This window comes from Ammodytes marinus (genome assembly GCF_949987685.1).
Source record: "Ammodytes marinus genome assembly, chromosome: 10".
Lineage (NCBI taxonomy): Eukaryota > Metazoa > Chordata > Actinopteri > Uranoscopiformes > Ammodytidae > Ammodytes > Ammodytes marinus.
In genome coordinates, this window is record NC_137214.1 from 10362928 (window position 1) to 10385583 (window position 22656).

The 22656-nt window shown below is 42.6% G+C and overlaps 1 protein-coding gene across 1 annotated transcript; it reads left to right on the plus strand.

Moving 5' to 3' along the window:
- Nucleotides 1-1599: 1599 nt before the first annotated feature.
- Nucleotides 1600-21472, plus strand: bicc2 (bicaudal C homolog 2; the record flags this gene model as incomplete). Its single annotated transcript, XM_080036133.1, has 19 exons — nt 1600-1882; nt 4000-4046; nt 4494-4563; nt 4718-4797; nt 5061-5222; nt 5348-5401; nt 5665-5880; nt 6439-6690; nt 7321-7452; nt 7717-7906; nt 9055-9179; nt 9290-9492; nt 11663-11768; nt 12361-12400; nt 14180-14343; nt 19885-20098; nt 20199-20368; nt 20741-20840; nt 20958-21472. 19 exons carry the CDS (start codon nt 1600-1602, stop codon nt 21059-21061), a joined length of 2712 nt encoding a protein of 903 aa, XP_079892259.1. The 3' UTR covers nt 21062-21472.
- Between the last annotated feature and the right edge of the window lie 1184 nt (nt 21473-22656).

Consider the following 22656-nt stretch of genomic DNA (forward strand, 5'->3'; position numbering starts at 1 on the left):
AGTATGAACTAAGGCGAATGTGCTTGTTTACAAAGGTAAAGATTAGAACAAATGTAAAACAAAGATGTGTATCAGCAAAAGATTGCAGCAAAAATGGCATCTAGCCTCTCCCACCTCGGTCACTAAAGTCTTTGAGTCCACTCTCCTCATTCAGGAAGAGGCTGCACTCTATCAGGACTAAAACCTCATGACACAAGAGGAGATTTTACGACAAGGCCAGGGATCCCCCACTGACACTGACTCTTGACCCCTCCTAGACACACTTCATGTTACAATAAAACATATTCAACATTCTGTACACTCCTGGACAAACTGTTTTCATTGCAAAACAGATACATGCACATATATTTTGTAATATTTTTTTATTGTAATAATTTCTTCTATTTATTTATATTAGTGTCGTTGCAGTAGATTCTTTAAAAAATGTATCATCTGTATATTTATTGTATGTACCAATATCCTAAAGCAAACATAAGCAAAACCTATACTTGGAATTGTTGGGAAAAACGCATTCTTAATTGGTGTTTATCTTTATTTTTATTCCAAGCAATGTTGCAAGCTCCCCTTTACACACACACAAACACACACACACACACACACACACACACACACACACACACACACACACACACACACACACACACACACACACACACACACACACACACACACACACACACACACACACACAGAACCCTCCACCCCCCTTTCACACTGACCTCTGGAATCTCAAACCCTCGTACTTTCTCATTCAGAGAAAGCCGAGGGGGGGCTGACACACGGACAGACATGCTGGTGGAACACAACTGGACGGCCCGGTTTATTTTGTTAGCTGTGTGTGCTGTGCTGGTGTGAGGATGGATTTCCAGGATGTGTGTGTGTGTGTGTGTGTGTGTGTGTGTGTGTGTGTGTGTGTGTGTGTGTGTGTGTGTGTGTGTGTGCATGTGTGCTTGAGTGTGAGTCTGTGTGTGTTTGAATCTGTGTGGATGAGATGTGTATCTTGTGTTATCATAGTGGGGCCTTCACTATCTAGCCACCTAATCTGTGGACGTTGAACTTGAGGATTACAGAGGATTCGTTTTCGCGGCAGAGTGAGCCTCAGCCTCAAGTTGTAGATTTTGTTTGTTGATGTGCCTGGAGCCCCTCAGATAGGCTACAGAGAAGACAGACTTGTGTTATAGTGCTCAAGTAACTTTTGCCTTATACATCTGTCTGTGCAATGCAAGGATATATGGAGGAAATCCTTTAAGTCTCCAAGAGCTTGGAGACACAGAAGGAGAGAGAGAGAGGCAGAGAGAGAGAGAGAGGGAGAGAGAGAGAGAGAAAGACATAAAAGGAGGGACAGAGAAAGACAGAGGGGGAGAGGGAGAGAGAGAGAGAGAGAAAGAGCTAGATTTATCCACTAAATCAAGTAAAGGGGGCGGGGGATTTAAAGAAAAGGCACAGGGGGTGTTTCTATCTCCCCCTTTTTTCCCATCTCCCTGCCGGTCTCCTTGGTCACACACACACACACACACACACACACATATGCACACATCCTCACACACACACACACACACACACACACACACACTGACGAGGGGTCAGTCCTGTCCTGCTATGGCCACCACCACCACCAACGCCACGGAGGAAAGCTCTCCGGTGCAGGAGGCCACCGTAGCAGCCCAGCAGCCTGACTCTGAAACTAGCCTAGAACCAGACTCAGAGGCAGCCCAAGCAGCAAAGCCTGAGCCCAGCCAGGCCGTGTGTGACAGAGAGGAGAAAGCAGAGGATGAGGAAGAGGAGGAAGGCCAGGAGAACGCCAGAGGGCAGAGTGTGGACCCCGAGTGGGTGGAGGAGAGGTTCAGGATCGACAGGAAAAAGCTGGAGAACATGTTGTATGGTGAGTGAGCCGAGACGTTGGTTGGAGTGTCAGTGATGTTAGAAGTAGGGGTGTAAATCGCTGGTTACATCTCGATACGATATAAGATTGATTCATCGGACAAAAATATGATATTGGTCGATATTGCAAAGTCTGCTGTGATAATACTCTGATTCTATTAAAAACCAGGGGCCGGCGATCAACATGGGATGATAGTATGCCCATTTAACACAACCTGTTACATCTATGTCAACTCACAAAAAAACGTCCAAAATATGATTTTCCCATTTTATTTGTGAGCTTTTCCAGATGTTAAGTTAAATGAAAAACAATCCATTCTCTTAGTGGAAATAGTGTCACACACAAACGTGCAAAACGATTGCAAAAGCGTTTATTAAAGATGGCGATAAGCATTATTGTTTTGGCGTTGCATCGTTACGGTTCAATCTTTCGCAAATGAATCGATATATATCGATCTACAGTATATCAAAGTCTCGTTGCACCCATATCTGAAAACCATACTTGAGTAACAGAAGAGATACCTTACTATAATATAAGATATAGCATGAAAAGAAATATTCAAGTAAAGTTCAAGTGCCCCAAACTTGTACTTAAGCACAGTAAATGTACTTAGTACCATTACACCTCATATTTTTCATTTTTCATTTATTTAATTTAACTTTTATTTATCCTCGAGAGACCAATTGAGGGGTGACCCTCATTTACAATGACGTCGAGTTCAAAACAAATTCAAAGGAAAAACAACAATACATAAACAATATTCAATGCAAAAACATCAAATACACAACAACAGGTGAAGAGAAAAAAAAACAATTTAAATATTTACACAGTGGTGAAGAGTGGCAGCAATTACAATTAAATGGGTGAAAGTACAATATAGCCTAATTAAAACAGTTACAGGTAGAGTTTGGCAGATTTAAGATAGTTTGATTTACAATCAGACAGTACCGTGCACCTGAACTCCTCCTCAAAGTTACTCTGTCATTGATGCACTTTGAGGCCTGTTCTCTTGTCCTCCCGTTATCTACCTGACCCTGTGTGTCTGTCAGGGCCTTCAGACGCCCAGCCCTTGTTGTCACCATCACTTTAACTGCCATCCACTAAACTCCTGCTGCTGCATCACTGTGATTTATGACCCACTATGGCTTATGCATTCAGAAGTCATTTTGGCCATTATCAATTCTTTCTGGGATGCAGGGTAAAGCTGCCTCTATTAGTTATGGCTGCCTGGCAGGTTTATGACAAATTCCCTCCCCTGTGTTACCGCGGAAACTATGTCTGACGGTGGATGTTTGCCTGTTTGTCCTCAGACTCACCATGGGAAAAGCTTGAGAGGATTTCAGCCCTTCTCATTGTGGTGGCTGTTTTAATGTGTTTGCAGGTGGGACTGGGCTATTTGCTTCTTCTTGAGCAGCCTACAAAGTCAGGAAGTAAATATTGCATCTCATCCCGTTTAGGGGATAATCTGTCAGACTGCACTTGACACTCTGATAGTTTGCAGTGTTTTGTTATTTTTTTCCTAACACATTCCTTCTTGATTTTGCCGTTGTTATTTCATTTTTTTTAGTCTAGTGGGAGGTCTGTGCGTCAGCGAATGCCATTGATGCCATTGGCTGTTTCTAGGCTAATTTGTGGTTGCTCCTACCCACCACCACCTTCTCTCTCTCTCTCCACCCTGCACTGTTCTCTTGCCATTCCTCAGCCCTGGGCTAGCGTAACCCATGGTGATGAGGATGGGGGTTACCCTGTAAATGTCACCGGGAAGCGATGGCCTTTTCAAAGTGTTTATGTTCCCGGCAAAAACCTCTTGTTCCAGTTGCTTGGCAAGTTTTCGGGCAAGTCAACATTTGAATGTTGACTTCAAACACACACACACACACACACACACACACACACACACACACACACACACACACACACACACACACACACACACACACACACATACACACACACACACACACACAATTGATATTGATCACTTTTACGTGTGAGCAGAGAAATATTGTGCTACTGACCAACAATACAAGGTGACAAATAAATTGCACTTGAGGAATTTTGAAATGTGTGTGTCTTTTACTTCTGTTCTTCATGTTACCTCTCTGTGTGTCTTTCAGCTCCAAAACATGGAGATGGTGAGACGGGAGAGCAGTTTTTTGAGAGGGTAAAGTACACAACATTTTATTCATAAACCAAGAGATGACAAGTTTGAAAAATTTAGCTTTTCTACTCAGTGAAAGCCACATCATCCATTTGTGAAACCTCCCTACTAAATGTAGCTTACAAGGCCAGTGATGTTATTCCTGCCACCATTTTAACATTTGTTCCATACTCTGCATTCAGTATGATTACTGGTCTTTATGGAGGTGATAATTGCAGTCTTTGAGATGCAAATCAGGCTTTGTATTCAAAGTTAGAAGAGATATGCTCTGTGTCTGGATGATTTCATGTGTGTGTGTACTGATTGAAGGTGTAGTGATACAGTATGTGTGTGTGTGTGTGTGTGTGTGTGTGTGTGTGTGTGTGTGTGTGTGTGTGTGTGTGTGTGTCTTTGTGGCATACAATGACAGCTCTGTTTCTCACACCCTCCCCATTGTCTGTGCTCCTACAGGTGATGAGAGAAACCGACACTCAGGTGAAATGGCCGTCCAAGCTGAAAATTGGAGCCAAATCAAAGAAAGGTCACAATCTCTTGATAGTTCTCTCACACACTGTCAGTGCTCTGTGTTTCGTTTCCTACCCGTCACATTTTTCTATATTCCCACAAACTGATTTACCATTGCCCTTTAACACACTCAAAGCAGGTATTTAACATGAACTCCTATTTCAATCTAGATCCACACGTGAAGGTGGAAGGGAAGAGAGCCAATGTTTTGGAAGCCAAAAAGAAGATACTAGAGGTGCTGGAAACCAGGGTGAGTGCTCTGGTATTTGATTTTCACCTTTAGTCTTACTCTTATGTATATATTTGATGACATGCTTCTACATGCATTCTACTTGCTTCCCATAAAAAAAAGATATTTGGAAATATATTCTGTGACTTGGCAGTAACTGTGTGCTATTGGATCCTGCAATAACTCACACTGCTTTGCGTTGAATATGGTGCCATTGACATCGGAAGGCAACGAAGTACTGAGAATGAATCTGCATAACAGCACTGTCTATATAAAACATGCAGGTGAACAAGGTGACTCTGAAGATGGACGTGGCCTACACAGAGCACTCCCATGTGATCGGGAAAGGTGGTGGGAACATCAAGAAAGTGATGGAGGTGACATCTTGTCACATCCATTTCCCAGACTCCAACCGCCACAACGCTACAGGGGAGAAGAGCAACCAGGTGATGATTACTAAGTAACTTTGAGGCAGCAGTTTAGTGAGCCATTCACTGTTAAGTTGACAACGAAGACACCAAAAACTGCTTTATTTAACAGCCTTTTTCGTTTCTTTAACTTACATTTCCAGGTCTCCATTGCTGGGCCAATCGACGGAGTGGAAGAAGCCAGGAGGAGGATAAGAGTGAGTGGTCAATGTATAATTTGAGCTGAGAGACTACCCAGGATATATTTTTAAAATGTAGTCTAAAAACTCAATTTGCTCACTCTTGTCAAGACACAGTGATCGATAGAATGATGAATAGAATGGCTGACACAAAGGGGACAGGTATATTTGTCAAAAAAATAAACACTGTCTGTCTTGGTCTCACATCTCTCCATTCTTTCCTTCTCTCCATCACCCTCTCCCTCATGTTTTCACATCCCATTCATTCTTTCACGCCCTAGGACTTGCAGCCATTGTCCTTGACCTTTGACCTCCCGGTCAGCCTGGTGCCCCAGGCTCTTCCAGACGCGGGCTCCCCACTCATCCAGCAGGTAGTACAGACTCTGGGGGTCAACGTGAGTTTCAGGGCCGTGCCACCACATCCTCAGGCCCAACAAGCCTTCTATGAAAGCTGCTGCACCGTCTGGGGCCTGCAGGGCAACGCCACCGCTGTCAAGGTTAGTGTCAAACATTAGAGTTTACATACATTAGAATATGGTCTTCTTGATCATAGGGGTGTCCCAGACTAAGAATTAACATAGTCGAATCTGATTGGTAGAATCTTGCCTATAGTCAACTAATAGTCGAATGATGTTTGTTTCTTCTGCTCTTAGATCCATATTCTCATTTGCCATATTGGCTTCCATTTTTTCTACACCAGACAACAGGGCTGAAACACCCAATAACAGTTAATATTTTATTGCAACTGAGTCTACCATACACACACACTATTGTGATTGATGAGAAGCTCAATCATTTTGTTCAGTATGATAGGCTGACATACAGTGATCTATTGGGAGTAACCAAGCAATTTCATGTAAAATGAAATGAGACATTCAGTACCCCCTAAGATCAGAAAACAATGATCCTTGTTTGGTAAACACTTTTTTCAACTATTCGTCTATGAGATTGGTAGTCGAATCGATCAAATATTGTCCACTATTCGGGGTCACCACTACTAACATACTTCTTGAAGATATATCCTTAAATACCCTGCATGTATCATCATCTGACAGAAGGCCACCTGTATCCTAATGGAGCTGTTGCTGGGCTCAGAGGTGCCTGGTGGAGCAGTGAGCAGTCAGCTGGACGTCACCTCCCAGCAGCATGTCTTCCTGTTGGGGCAGAACGGAGCTCACTTCCTCAGCGTCATGCACCAGACCCAGACCCAGATCATCCTACCAGACCTCAGCTCTCCACAAGGCCCGCCCACTCTGCTCATCCAGGGCAGCCCGGACGGGGTGTGTCTGGCTCGGCAGCAGCTCATGGTACAGCACTTTTTTGTTGTTTAGGTCAAGGGGTATCAAACGGTTTTCAACCTTGGTCGATAGAGAAACAGAATAGGGTAAAAAAGTTCGTAAAAACCATATTTTCTTTAACCCCTTTTACCCACTTTATACTCATTTTTTTTGTTTATGGCTAAATAAAATAATGTTATGCCTGGCCATTCAATAGATTAATTTTTATCCCTATTTAAACAAATTGTATACTCAGATATTATATTTATGAGTAAATCATTTTCTTTACAGCTTTTTTTTTAATGGCAGCTAATGTTAGACATGTCACGCTTGGCTCTGCATCATTACCCTTCATATACAGTCAGACTCAAGGGTCCTAACCCATGCCATGAGAATCACTCATTTTGTAGATTGTTGCTCTACATTTACTCAATAACAGTTTTTGTGGACCCCCGGTTAAAAAAACAACTGGTTTAGGTAAAATTGTGCATAAGAACAAGCCAGAGTAGCATTTGTGCATTTAGTTGCTCATTTTCTGTGTCCTTGTATTCACAGAAAATATGTCTGTCTTTTTATATGTGATGTATAAAAAATAACAAGTATTCATTTATCTGTTTTTAATACAATCTGTGTGATACATGTCTTTTTGTGCACGTCTAGGACTGTCTGCCCGTGTGCTTGATGTTCGACATGCGTGAAGACGGGGAGGCAGACTCCTGTAAACTGGCTCAGATGATGCAAAGCCTTGGAGTCTTCATTAGTGTCAAGCCTAAAGTAAAACAGACCAGCAAGGTACAATCAATATGACTTTAAAAATGAAAAAAGCTGCTGTTTTGTTCGCCAGCAGTCCCATCCTATTAAATTCACTTTCAATCAAGGTCTTCACTGTGGAGTTTGTGATACATAATTTAGTAAGCAACAGATTAAATAAGAAATGTCTATTGAAAAAAATCTTTTTGAATGTTTACTTTGATTTTGGATGAATAACTGCTCTGCCCTGTAGTCTCACATGCTGCTGTCTGTTGAATGCTGTCAAACTATGTGTGTGTCTATCAGTCGGTGGTGGTGAAAGGTCTGGAGAGGAATATCTCCTGTCTTTACGAGGGCCGCCGGCAGCTCCTCGGCTTGGATTCCTGTGAGAGTGCCAAGGTAACGGAGGTGACCCCTGACCCCATGTTAACTGGCAACGGACTCACCAGCTATTGGCTCAACATGTTGCTGCAGCAGCTTCGTCTCTCTGAGCAGGGTGAGCATGCACATGTTTATGTATCTGTGTGGGAGTGTTTCTATACAACTGGCATGGAAATTGGAACGCTATTAGCCTATGGTAAGCGTTTCAAAATCTCCAGCTTTGGCCACAAAATACATTGTGGCAGACACAGTCATTGTTCATTTGTATTGTCAAATTACACATTCTACAAGCAATTACCAGCGTTGGAAAGTAACTAAGAACATTTAGTCATGTACTGTATGAAACACTGTGGGATATTTCTTTTTTCAGTGAAATAATCGAGTATGTATTTCACCACTGGTAAAAGCACATTCAAACTAAATAAGTTGAAATACCATGTATGTATATATATGTATTCATATTTATTGGACTTTGACACAAATTGGTTTTATGTAAAAAAAAAAAAAAAAACTTAGTCATAGGGAAAAAGTAAACATCAGAGCTACAGTAACATTTCTCAATGTACTTTACATTGAGACAATTACAATGCACATTACTTTCTTCATTTTCTCTACATTTGTTAGATTCATGAGGTAATTTGATTCCTCTGATACTATCTGGTTGTTACATCCAGCACCATTTTTGGTTAGGGTGCCTTACTTGTGCGGCAGTGGCGAAGTGGGCAGGGAGGTCGCCTCTGGAGTGCAGGGTCGGAGGTTCGATCCCCCGCCTACCTGCCACATGTCGAAGTGTCCTTGGGCAAGACATTGAACCCGGAATTGCTCCGATAGTTAGCTTGCACCCTGCGTGGTAGCTGCTGCTATCGGTGTATGAATGTGATTGGGTGAATGTGTACAAAACAATGTAAAGCACTTTGAGTCTGTGAAAAACCAGGGAAAAGTGCTATATAAGTGGAGTCCATTTAAGGACACAGCAGAATTTGGTAAAAAAAAAACAGCCAAGTAACACCATTATATATAAAAAACAGCCAAGTAACACCATTATATATTCTGAAATCATCCCCATTTTGTCCTGATCTCATTATCAACACAACAACTTTTCTGTAAGCCCTATTTCTGGTAGTTCTATTCAGGGTCTATTTTATGCAAATATTCAAAATATGAAAAAAGGGGGTATATGGAAGTTTGTGTCTATAGTTACTCAATAGTACAAAGTAATGTGATCTTTTACTCACTATCATTTTTACCCCCCTTCCTCTACAGGCTCTGTGCCTCTAGAGTTGCTGACTGGTGTTAAGCCCCGCCCCTCACCTCCACCAGGTCTCACCCCTCACGCTGACGAGGGCAGACAGGGACTGAAGGGAACAGACAGCCGGCCGCTGGAGAAGGTTCTGTCACTGTTCATTGTACAGTCCAGCTGCTATCAGCACTATACAATATCCTTCTTGATTGATACATATCAATAGAAAACCAAACTGAATGCTCTCCTCTTCTTCAGATCCTGGAAAACGAGGACCTGTCTGGCCAATCAGAGGACGAGAGCCCTATGATGATGATGTCATCATCTCAGGGGTGTGATGCGGTCAGCCACATCAGCAGGATGGGTCTGATGGGGCGGAGGGGGAGTCTTCAGGGTCCTGACACTACCAAGTTCTTTGTCCCGGGCAGACGCCATTCAACGGGGCAGGCGCTAACATACAGGTTAGCATTCACAGATGCAAACGCTTGCTTTAGTGAGGGCATTTTGTTGGCTTACAAACATTCACTGATGACTCTCCCTAATGTTAACCTCAGTGTAATTCTTACATAAACCAAAAAAAACACGACATTATTGAAAATAAATGGTTGACCTTGTGGGGACCAAGGTTTTGTCCCCACATGGAAGATGAGTCCTCACAATAGATTATAGCCCCCCTGGAGAATGAAAAATAAACACACCCACACACGCATGCATGCACTCGGCAACACCACACACACACACAGACATGCACACGCACATGCGCACGCACACACACACACACACACACACACACACACGCACGCACGCATGCACACACACACACACACACACACACACACACACACACACACACGCATAAGCATTTGCCAGGACTTGTCAGCTGTCAGTATCTTGATTACCAGTGGCGTGGCGTGGGGATTTTTTTTGAGGAAGCCAAGTGAGACAACACCTTTAATCTACATGTTTATTGGAAGGTGGGGGCCTGAAAAGGGTAGGCTACGTCGCAGCTTGTATTTAATGTAACTACAAGAGCTATTATAGCGCCTGGTCACTTTACCAGGATTTACACGCCTGTAATCTGTCCGACACCGCTCGTTCGCTCTCTCTCTCTCTCTCTCTCTCTCTCTCTCTCTATCTCTCTCACTCACTCACTCTCTCTCTCACTCACACACCTCCTTATCGTCTTATTAAATTATACATTTTATTATAAATGCACCCCCTCCCCCCCCACTCCGACCGGAATGCACAACTAGCCGCTTAATGCCCAATGCAGATTCGAATTCATTCACAATATATAATTAGGGGACGTTTTAGGCTATTTTAAGTTTCACGTTCACGTGAGACACGACTCACACAATCAGTTGTAGGTGCTTAACATACACACTTTCGAGACATCCTTTTCGTTTAAGCCAAATATTCATTACAACACTATAGCCTACTTAAGACAACCCAGAACAACTTCAGTGGATATACAGTAGGCCTACCAATGCAACTTAATCCAGGCAATCAAGGCACAATTAGCAATAAAATAACACAAAACACAACACACATAGCTACACAGACAGTTAAGGGAACAGTTAACCCGCGCCGGGAGAAGGTGTGTATTTTACTCACTATTGTAGAGGAAGGCCATTAGCTGAAGTTTGCCGCTACCAGCTAGCCACTCGGTGAGGACATAGTTCTCCTCACGGAAAGTGCGATAAACTTTCTTTCTCTCCACACGCATTGGCCTGCCGTCAGATTTGATTTTTAATGGCTTCTCAATTGGCAGTTTGGTAAAATAATTTGTTACTAAATACTCAAAATCTCCACCCTCCATAACTGTTCTTGCTAATATGATAACAATGCAAACATGCTAATCTCCCGCTATTGTTATTGTTGTTAAATTTCAGTGACGTTGATAATGATGCTTTGATTTGATTGGTGTGAAGCCAAAGGCCGAGTGGCTTCCCTTGGCACCCTCCTGACACCCTCCTGAACAGTCACAGGAGGGCAGTGTCCTCACCTGATTGGTCAATTCTTTTTATTTTTTTTACCAAGGGAAGCCAGCTCGCGCTGGCTTCCCTTGGCTTCCTCGCAGACATACAGTGTGCAGTGTCGTGTTTCGCCGCGTCTTCAGAATCTAAATGTAAAGGGGCGCTGTTTCGCGCATTGTGAAATGCTCAACGTGAGGAGAGAAATGGGGAAGAAATGACAGCAACACAGCACCAAAGATTACCGAAACTGTTAATATAAATGTTTTTATTGGATGACAACTACAGCCTAAAAAACAGGGAAGCCTGGCTTCCCTTGGCCTCCGGGAGAAAACGCCACTGTGATTACATAAGTTAGAGAAAGGGCATCTTGTTGACTTTAACTATTTTTTGCTCTTGGCTCTTTTTTAGTTCTCCAGATAAATAAATCAATGTTTTTGTACTGTGCAGTTTAAATGGAGCAGCTCTCCCTTACAGTAATACAATCCATAATTTTATAGCATCACAAAACTTTCTTCGAAATCTTACTCGAGGGAAAGGAAGAGTTCATAAGCTCTGAAATGCTGCACACAGCAATCACAGAATAACCCAAACTCTTCTCTTCATCCGTGTTTGTGTGCGTGTGTGTGCATGTGTGTGTGTGTCCTAAATGTGCCAGATTGCTGAATGCAGAAATGGAGGGAGGGAGGAGCGAGCGCAGGAACAGCCTGAAGAGAGATGTGACTGTGGCTCAGGATGTTTGCGCTGACTCATCCAAGGCTGAGGTGAGGATAAACAGGAATTGCAGACCTCGATTTTCTTTGGAATCCATACAATTACGCGTTGCATAGTATATATGAATGACCTTATTCGGCTACAATTAAATCTCAGTTGGAAGACATAGCAAGTGGTTTTGACTCCAAAAGGTGGTGCAGTATTTCTTCGGAGAGAATTAGTAGTAGAGGAGAAAGTTATACGAGAAAAGAAAACGAAAATAAATTGAATACCTTAAACTTTTGTATGTCAAACTGCAGACAGATTGAAAACAGCAGGGCCAATCGGATTTGTGATTGTATGTTATCTGACCCATGACCCAGTACAATTTGTTTTGGAGAATCGATTGTGTGTGTGTGTGTGTGTGTGTGTGTGTGTGTGTGTGTGTGTGTGTGTGTGTGTGTTTGTTTGCTTCCCTTCTCATTTGTCAACTCTCACTCACAAAGGTCACTGCACTGAGAATTAACAAGTTTACCACCACAGCAGCAAGACGTGTTTCCCCGCCTGCCTGTTCTCAGTTACCGGAGAGAGAAAGAGAGAGAGAAAAAATAAATCAATTTCATGCATTATTTACCCACTCTGTTTTCTGCCTGTGTTTGGTAGGATCATGACTACGAGAGGAAGAAACTGCTGGCGACCAGAGGTTAGCGCTCCTAAATGTTTAATATTTATCTTCCTGTCTCATGAGGAGGTCTGCGAAGGTTTCTGCAGCAACAATTAGGGCACTGCTAAGCCAGCTGTAGTTGCTGTAATACTGCATGAAAAGATAATACGAACACATTTTACAGGGTCCAAAATACTTACTTTTTATTGACGTTTTGCTCATCAAACAGCCAGCTACTACAGTATATACAGCTGTTTGTTCTGGGAGCTGAACGGGGCACGCATTTGAAAAGTAACTCAACTACTCAAACCTCACTACATAAAAGGGTTTAGTTTGTGTTCTGTAAAAGTGCACACATTTTTGTCATCTTGTTAAAACATGATTTAATGCCATATGATTATCCAGGATGAAGTAGCCTTTTAGTTTATTCAATGGAGGCAATGCATTAATATCCCGAGCAAATGCAGGGACCGTTTCAGTTGCTGCTCACTGCTGCCAAGCCAACGGATGAAGGGGACCAGTTTATGGGGCTGCACTGTGCCAAACTTATAATAGAGTAGCACAAGCACACCCACCTAATTCACACGGGTGAGATACACAATGCAGACGACACACACATGTGCACAAGCGTACCCTCACACACACACACACACACACATAAAAAACACTACCCCATCCATCACACAGAATAAGAGATACCGGAAAGATCTGCAGCCAAATGCTACTAAATTCCCTTAGTGTAGCTCAATGGGATTATGAATTAGCAGTTTGAATGGGCCATCTGCCTCATAGTCATTAAAACCATCCATATGCCACTATATGAATGGGACATTAACTCACGCAAACACACACACACACACACACACACACACACACACACACACACACACACACACACACACACACACACACACACACACACACACACACACACACACACACACACACACACACACACACACACTCACACACACACACACACACACACACACACACGCTCACACAAATTACATCCCACTAGTTATGATCCACTTTTTGGAGTGCCGTTACAGTTTTTATCGCACATTCACACTTGAATCCTGTTCCAATGCCAAAAAAAAGGTATACAGGCTCAATTTAGTGTCATCTGGGTGTGCACAGGCCTATCCGTCTCAGTCTCAGCAATTTGAGGATTACTCAGTGTGCCACAGGCTGGCACGGAGAAGCCTGATTTGTGATTCATTATTTAACACCTGGACCCAGCTTGTCCAATTCAGGGTATCAGATGAGACTTGGAAAACCTGCAATGCATTTTCATGATGGACAGATTGCCGGTAGCTACAAGAGGTATTAGTGTGGATTTGAAATTGTTGTACTAATCACACGTTTTCCTCTCCTTAAAGATGCTTAGTATAGTCCATATTTCTGAATTAACAATGGATCAAGTGACTTAATGTAATGTGAAAGGTGTCTCTCAATGAGACAACCCCACATGTGAGGGGCAGCTGCTTCAGGAAAAGTGCACTGTAGCCTACACTAGCTGCCCAGCACTAAATTGCAGACGGACAGTTAGCGACTGGCTGGAGAACTGAGTGGAACATTAAGCAGCTTAAGTGCTTGATATTTCTGAAAGAACCGAAAATATTGGATTAAATTTACCAAGTGTCTAGTGGTCAAACAATATGAAGACATAAATGTTAGTTGAGACATGTAGAGGAACACAATATTACTGTCGTGTTCAATAGCTTGTCTACACTGCCCCCAAGTGGCCAAGAAATATTTAATGCGGTAAATATCGTTTTGATTTTTGTATTTTGTGTGCTTGTCTGGTTATGTCAGCCATGCAGAGGAAGCCTGTGGTCACAGAGGTGCGGACGCCCACAGACACCTGGAGCGGCCTTGGCTTCTCCAAATCCATGCCAGCCGAAGCCGTCAAAGAGCTACGCAACATCAGCCGACGCAGCTACAAACCTTATCTAAGTACCATCAATAGCCAGCAGGAGGTAGGAATTTGCATCATGCTAAACACAATGTCTGGTCTAACACACATTTAATAAAATCAGGTTCCAAATTATTACGTTTCACATTCATATTGATTGTTAATTTCTAGCTTGATGGATTGATGGATGGATGGATGGATGGATAGACAGATAGATAGATACTTTATTGATCCCCACGGTGACATACGAGAGTAACTTGGACTTGCTGCCACTCAAAATGGCGTTCAAGTTGCCTTCAGTTATACTTTTGCTGAACTTGCTAAATACTTTTAAGCCGCCAAAGCATTTTTTTTTCATTGCAGTGGGGTGAAACAAGCACTCCTATAGCGATCCACCAACACAGTCTCATTTATTGATATGGCCCTGCACCAGTTTAAAGCATTTATCTCACTCTGTGGTAAGCGCTGCCAATTTGTGCTCTCAATTACCTGGGGTCTGATACTATCGCCTCAGTCAACACAGCTGCTCCACAGCAACCTGTTTACCTGAGCGCTTTCAGCTCTTTAAAAGCCCTGCTGAACGGCCGCTCTCTGACTGCCCAGAAGCCACTGATGGAGAGGCAGAATCACTTAAGGTCCACAGGAGCTAGGGGGCATTCCTCAGGCCAGTTCAATTTTCTCCTGGGAACCAAGCAGCCGGGCAGAGGCATTCGCTATGCCCCAGGTGTGGATAATTTCAAGTGAGCGAGTGCTGCTATCACTGGAGGGGGGGGGGGCAGTTTCGAGACATGATTAATCGCCTTTTTCGTTTCTTTACTTCTTCTGATCTACTGGAAAGAAATGGCTCTTCACAAATAGGTTAAAAAACAAGCAATACGAGCTAATCATACCCATTTTGGATGTCTGCTATGATAAATAATGCAGGGGGTACAAGCCCAATAGGGGGAGCTGCAGTTAGGTTTGTGTCCTGGAATGTTAAGGGGATGAATGGTCCTGTGAAACGGTCTAGGATTTTTTCTCATCTTAAACAATTGAAAACTGATGTTTTGTTTCTACAAGAGACACATTTACGGTTAGAAGACCACACCAGACTTCGTAAAGCATGGGTTAATCATATCTTCCATTCTAAATTTAATAACAGATCAAGAGGGGTGGCAATTTTGATTAATAAACGAACTCAATTCTCACTAACTGCTATAATTGCTGACCCCAATGGTCGATATGTCATTGTCTCGGGCCTCCTATTTCAAACACCTGTTCTTTTGGTAAACGTGTACGCCCCTAATTGGGACGATGCTGAATTTGCCAATAAGCTTCTGTCATCCCTCCCTAATTTAGATACACATAGATTAATCCTTGCAGGAGATTTGAATTGTACAATTGACCCATTGCTCGATAAATCCAGCCCTAAATCTGCCTCACCATCTGTAATGTCAAGGGTCTTCTCAGATTTTATGAGGCAAAATGGCTGTGTAGACCCATGGAGGTTTCAAAATCCAACCTCCAAACAATTTTCTTTCTTTTCTCATGTCCACCACTCTTTCTCAAGGATAGATTACTTTTTTATAGATAGCTCTTTCATCCCTGCAGTGGAATCTGTTGAATATTTGGCCATCATCATTTCAGATCATGCACCACTCATCTTAGACCTTTCTTTTACTTTGAACGTTAGAGAGCAATCCTTCTGGAGACTTAACTCCTTGCTGCTTTCAAATGAGAAATTTTGCAAACATGTGACTACTAATATAGATACTTTTCTGGAAGTAAACAAGAAGGAAGGTATATCATATTCCCTACTTTGGGAAACTCTAAAAGCTTACTTAAGAGGACAAATTATCTCCTATGTAGCGCATGCCAATAAGGAACGGCGTAAACAAATACAAGACTTGACGGATTTAATTTTTAATTTAGACCGCAGCTACTCTGAAAGCCCCTCCCCAGAATTATATAAAGAACGGATAGCTTTACAGTCTAAACTCAATCTTCTATCCACCAACCAGGCTGAGTACTTGTTACTGCGGACCCGGAGCACTTATTATGAGTACGGAGAAAAAGCTAGTCGATTGCTGGCTCACCAGCTGAAACGCCAGGCTGCGTCACGGCTCATACCCCAAGTGAGAGATCAGGATCAGAATATAGTCACCAACCCAAAGGAAATTAATAATACTTTTGCAACATTTTACTCTACACTTTACACCTCTGAATTCCCATCAGATACTACAAATATGAACCGTTTCTTAGATAATTTGGATATACATACTATTGAGCCTGGAGATAGGGAAGGGTTAGACCGACCTCTTACACAGTCAGAGATCACTACAGCCATCGGGGACGTGCGAACTGGTAAATCTCCAGGACCCGACGGTTACCCCCCTGAATTTTTTAAGAAATTTAAAGATAAACTTGCACCCATTATGCTAGAAGTATTTAACGAATCTTTGAGAAAGGGTTCTTTGCCCCCAACCCTCACACAAGCTACGATTACACTACTCCTCAAAAAGGACAAGGACCCTACTAAGTGTGGCTCTTACCGTCCTATCTCCCTCCTAAATGTTGATATAAAAATTTTAGCTAAGGTGATGGCACATCGTTTAGAATCCGTTCTCCCTAAAGTAATCTCTGAGGACCAGACGGGCTTTATAAAGGGTCGCCACTCTTTTTCAAATATTCGCCGACTTGCTAATGTGATCTACTCCCCCGGTCCTTCCTTGACTGCAGAAGCTGTTATCTCTCTAGATGCGGAGAAGGCCTTTGATCGGGTGGAGTGGAAATACTTATTCGCCGTATTGCAAAGGTTTGGGTTTGGTGACATATTTCTGGCATGGATCCGTCTGCTTTATTCGTCCCCACAAGCATGTATTCAGACTAATCAATCTCATTCCAAATTTTTCCCCCTGTCACGTGGGACACGTCAAGGATGTCCGTTATCCCCGCTCCTGTTTGCAGTAGCAATTGAACCTCTTTCGATTGCATTGAGGTCATCGTTGTTGTTACGGGGGGTGGGCCGTGGGAATGAGGAACATCGCGTCTCTCTGTATGCAGACGATCTCTTGATCTATGTAAGCAATCCAGAAGCTAGCGCCCCTGTAATCGTATCACTATTGAACAATTTTGGGTCTTTTTCTGGCTACAAACTTAATTATCAGAAAAGCGAATGCTTCCCCATTAATGAGTTGGCAATGCAAATTAAACAAGAGTCATTCCCCTTCCACTTAACACATTCTGGATTCAAATATCTTGGAATAAACATCACACGTTCCTTCACCTCTCTTCTTGGAGCTAATTTTACACCCCTAAATAATCAAATGAAATCTGACTTTCAAAGGTGGAGCAGTCTACCTCTGACTATTGCAGGGAGGGTACAATCGGTGAAGATGAACATACTCCCAAAGTATTTGTATTTGTTCCAATGCCTACCGTTGTTCCTGACGAAATCATTTTTTCAGTCAGTTAACACATCCATTACCTCCTTCATCTGGAATAATAAAGTCCCAAGAGTTAATAAAGGCTTACTTCAGCGGGGACGCAATGTGGGGGGACTAGCTCTCCCCAGTTTTATTCACTACTATTGGGCAGCCAATTTGCAGAAAATTTTATTCTGGCTCCATGTGCCAGATGCAGATTGGTGTACACTTGAAGCACATTCTTGCCACTCGTCATCCCTCCCTGCATTGGTGTACTCCTCCCTGCCCACAAAGTGGTCCAGGTTTACCTCCAATCCTGTAGTACTGTCCACCCTTAGAATCTGGGCACAGTTCCGAAATCATTATAAATTCACTTCTCCCTCCCCTTTAAGTCCTATTTGTAAGAATCATTTATTTCCAGCCTCCTCTCTCGACTTAACATTTACTCAGTGGGGAAGGAAGCAGCTTTCCTGTTTTAAAAGCTTGTACTGTAAAGAAGGGTTCGATAGTTTTGAAAATATATGCCAGAAATATGATTTATCACGCAGTAATTTTTTTAGGTATCTCCAAATACGCCACTGTGTCAAAACGCTGTTTCCCTCTTTCCCTGTCCTCCCTACTGAGGCAGCATGGGAAGAAATGACCCTCCTCTGTCCAAAAAAAGGACTGATATCATTGTTATATTCGCAACTAATGTCTCTAGAAAACCATGACCTTTCAAAAATTAAGATCAGATGGGAGGGTGAGTTGATGATTGAGTTGTTGGACAAACACTGGGAGGATGCTTTACAAAGGATTAACTCATCCTCATCATGTGCACGCTTGGGGCTCATTCAGTTTAAAGTAGTGCATAGGGCTCACTTCAGTAGGGCTAGGTTAGCAGATATATATCCAGGAACAGACGGCAGCTGTATTAGATGCTCCCTCTCCCCAGCTGATTTAACACACACGTTTTGGTTGTGTCCCCGTTTAAATCAATATTGGTCATCTGTTTTTCAAACTTTATCTGAAGCCATGAAAATTAAAATTAAGCCCTGCCCGTTGATTGCAATATTCGGTATTCCAAGCGAGAGTTTAACCTTAACCCGGAATCAATCGGACATTATTGCTTTTACATCACTTCTTGCCCGTCGAAGAATCTTATTGGTCTGGACTTCCCCTGCTCCCCCAGCAGTGGCCGCATGGTTACAGGATGTTTTATTTTTTCTTAAACTAGAAAAAGTTAAATTCACGATGAAAGGCTCAGTCCAAAAATTTTATGTAAAATGGCAACCTTTTGTAACATATTTTGAGAATCTTAAAGTAATGCCTGAATAATGAGACACTTTTATATTTTCCCATCTATTATCTGTTTCCTTTGTTTATTTTTTTGTATGTATTTTTATTCAAATCAATGATCATCTACCCTGATGGGGTGGGAACTGATTAGCCTGACTGACAATTGTGAAAACGTGAGTTTAAAACCTTGTAAACCATTTGTGTAGATATGTTGACATGCGGACGTGTGCTTGTTTTCAGTGTGTAGACCCTTAAATGTTTTTGAAGAAATGTGTACCAAACAGAGTGGAAAAAAAAGCTTCCCAGAATGTTGTCAATATGGGGGTGGGAAGGGTGGGATATTTTTGTTGGGAGGGGGGATAATGCTTAGCAATGTTCTTTTTGCTACTTTTTTTGTTTTTGTTTTGTTTGTAATATTTTTTATTTTGTTAAGAGAAAATGAAAATGGAGAACTGTCTTACTTCCTGTACAAGGTAACATGCTTGCTCCTCCAATAAAAAGATTTATAAAAAAAAAAAAAAAAACAAGCAATACAAGCTGAATTGTACTTTGTTATAAGTTTAAAAAAAACTGCCAGGATTTCTTGAAATAAGATGCAATGTTTAAGCCTTTCTAGATTGAAGAATTGAAATGAACTGGGAAAACTCAATTGGAGGTATATTTGACTATCAGTAATGCCTGTAATGCTCAATAGCAGTATTCTTCCCCCTGACTTGTCCATGACATTCTCTATACTTGTGTTACACCTACTTAGATTTTGAATTGTGGATGTTACAATGACAAATTCTGAAGATAATTTGTGATCACTTGTAGCAAAGAAAAAAGAGACAAAGGAATGGGGATGGTGACAGTGCTGCTATAAAGTGTTTGCAGATGAACAAAACTCAATCTTTATGTGGCAATTTCTCTCCGTCTCCTTCTAGTCATGGGCTGCTCAGACTGGGAAGGCTTTCAACGGTAGCAACTCAGAAAACTGGAGGGACCGACATGGGTCCACATCAGCTTCATTTCCTGTTTCTTCCTCTTCCTCCTCTACCTCCTCCTCCCCTTCCTCTCCTCCCTCTACTTTCTCCTCATCCACGTCCTCCTTTCCCGGATTCGCCGCCCAAATGAACAGAAGCAGAACTGACCAACGGCGTATGTGTATGTGTGTTTCCATTAGCTCGACAAATCAAAGCTGGTCACTCATTACTCTCTCTACCACTTCTAACCCTTTCCATTAAACTTTGACGTACAGCGGAGGGATTTTTAAGCAGCAGTAGCAGCTATTTCGAAGGCGTGTGCTCGTCTAGGAGGGCGTCGACATGCAGCCAGCGGAGCCCCTCCCCTCAAATGACAGACGACCTGCCCGAACTAATGAGCCAACTGGGCCTAATCAAATACATCGACGTGTTTGAACAACAAGAGGTAAACGCGTGAAGAGGCTCGCACTGAATGGTTTTTCTGAGTGCAAACATCTAAAACATGGTCGTGAGGGTGTGAGAATGCAGTTTAATCACCATGTTACACAAGCAACACGTTTTCAAGTTGTGTTAGATGCGTGGGAGAACTTGCCGCAGAGCCTGAAACACAAGCAAACACACAACACACACGCACGCATGCACACTCTTACAAACACACACGCACGCGCACATACACACACACACACACACACTCACACACACACACACACACACACACACACACACACACACACACACACACACAGACACACTCAACCGAAAGCAATATGCATTTTGATTGAGCCTTATCATTCAACTACTATCTATACTCCTCCAGATCGACTACCAGACATTCCTCACTCTGTCTGATGAAGACCTGAAGGAGGTGGGCGTCTCCACCTTCGGAGCCAGACGCAAGATGTTACTGGCAATCTCAGGTGAGAATGTGATTCCCCAGCTTGGATTCAAATCTGCTTCGCCATCTGTTAACAGAGTAGGCTTTGCTTGGCCCTCCTTTCGTGAAAAATTATTATGTCACCCATCTTCCTATCTAGACCTGACCAGAAGCAAGAGGAGGGTCTCGGACACACCCGCAGTGAAGCCTGGCTACCTGGAGGGCGGCGCTAGCGGTCGACTGCCAAGAATCATGGATCTATAAGTGAACCCGAGCGCCATTTCATCTGACCGGCGTGGAGCTATTCAGCCTCTAAAAGAAAGTATAGAGAGATGCTGCTGCCAGAGCACAGGTTTAATCGGCTTGCTATTTTGCCATAAATGGATAAGCGTGAAATAGCCCTGAAGAGCAGCAAACATTATGTCAAATGTTTAAACTCCAGTGCCTTTAATCTACAGCCATACCCCAAAGCTTTTTTTGTACGAAAATCAAGACAAGGAGGTCTTCCTTTTCAAAACCTCTGATGCTACAAGAAACACAAACTGTATGAAAATGCAAACAAACACGGGAACATGTTGATCCTTTGTGGTGCATTTCTGATGAGATCTATCGCTCCTATGCTTTGACCACGTGTTTAAGTCCATGTTAACCACTGTTATGCTAATGTAAATAGAATATTTACGGAAATAAATGACTTATGACGATGATAGAGCCGTAAAATAAAATGTTTCTGTACATTTTTATGTTTTTTTTGTGGGGTAAATAGAAAAAACGGTTAATGACATGCACAAATTGTCCGAGCTGTGGTGGGAACTGGTCCGCTCTACAATTAAAGCCAGAATCAGACCAACAGAGGGCACTGGTGTTTTACTCTGCGCTTACAAATTCATATCACATTTGTGTTGCATAAAAAAAGAAGAAAATCATGGATTTGTTTCAAGAAACAAAAAATAACAGCATTAAAGTTCCAAGTTTGGACAAGTTTGAAGCATGGCTTTGAATTATACAGTAGCAACCATCAGATAAGGAAAAACAAATTCATTATAAAAACCCAAATAGGTAAACACATTTAATGGCGTGAGGGCATAATGTACACTCTCTTTTAATGTGGCTTCGGTCTCGCCTGACTGCTCGGCTGAAAGTTCCAATTTAATGTATCACTGCTGCCAGGAGGAGTGAAGCCACTGGAACCTGCTCATGAGTTGTTTCTAGTTTAATTTACTTAGAGGAGGGCTTCACCCGGCCATTTAGTGCTATCAGAAGGGACCTTCGCTGGCAGAATATGCACGCAAACGGTATGATCTCCCTTTAAATTTTGCAATTTTTGGAATAGTGTTGCTGGTAACCACATTTGAAGCGTGTGATCCAAAAAAAGAAAAACCTCCACCGACGGGCATAGGGGAAGGGGGGGGGGGGGGGGACTCTGATCCGTTCCAATGCTCCACAAGCTGGCATGGTGCTGATGGAAGCCAAGTATGAAAGCGAGCGTGAGTGGAAGAGGTGGTGGGCTGTGACAGATTAGAGAGAGATGATCCCTGCTTATTACAATGTCTCTGCCAATTACATAGGAGGGCTTCAGACCAGTGATCCTTAAAAAAAAATCTACTCCTCAGGCTCTGGAGCACTGCTGGATTTACTTTCTGTCAGTAGGTATAGTTAATTGGGTTCCCTCGGTGGTTGCGCAGGCTCCAAACTGGTCCTTGATCACACAACTAGAATGACAAGCACCTGGAAGAAAAAAAAAAACAGCACTGCATGGACCATGAGCACTTTCGATAGCCACTTGGACGTTTCACCTAGTTGAAGTGGCAATCTTGACACACTGCCCAATTAAAAGGTATAGTTGCAAGCTGTGAGGA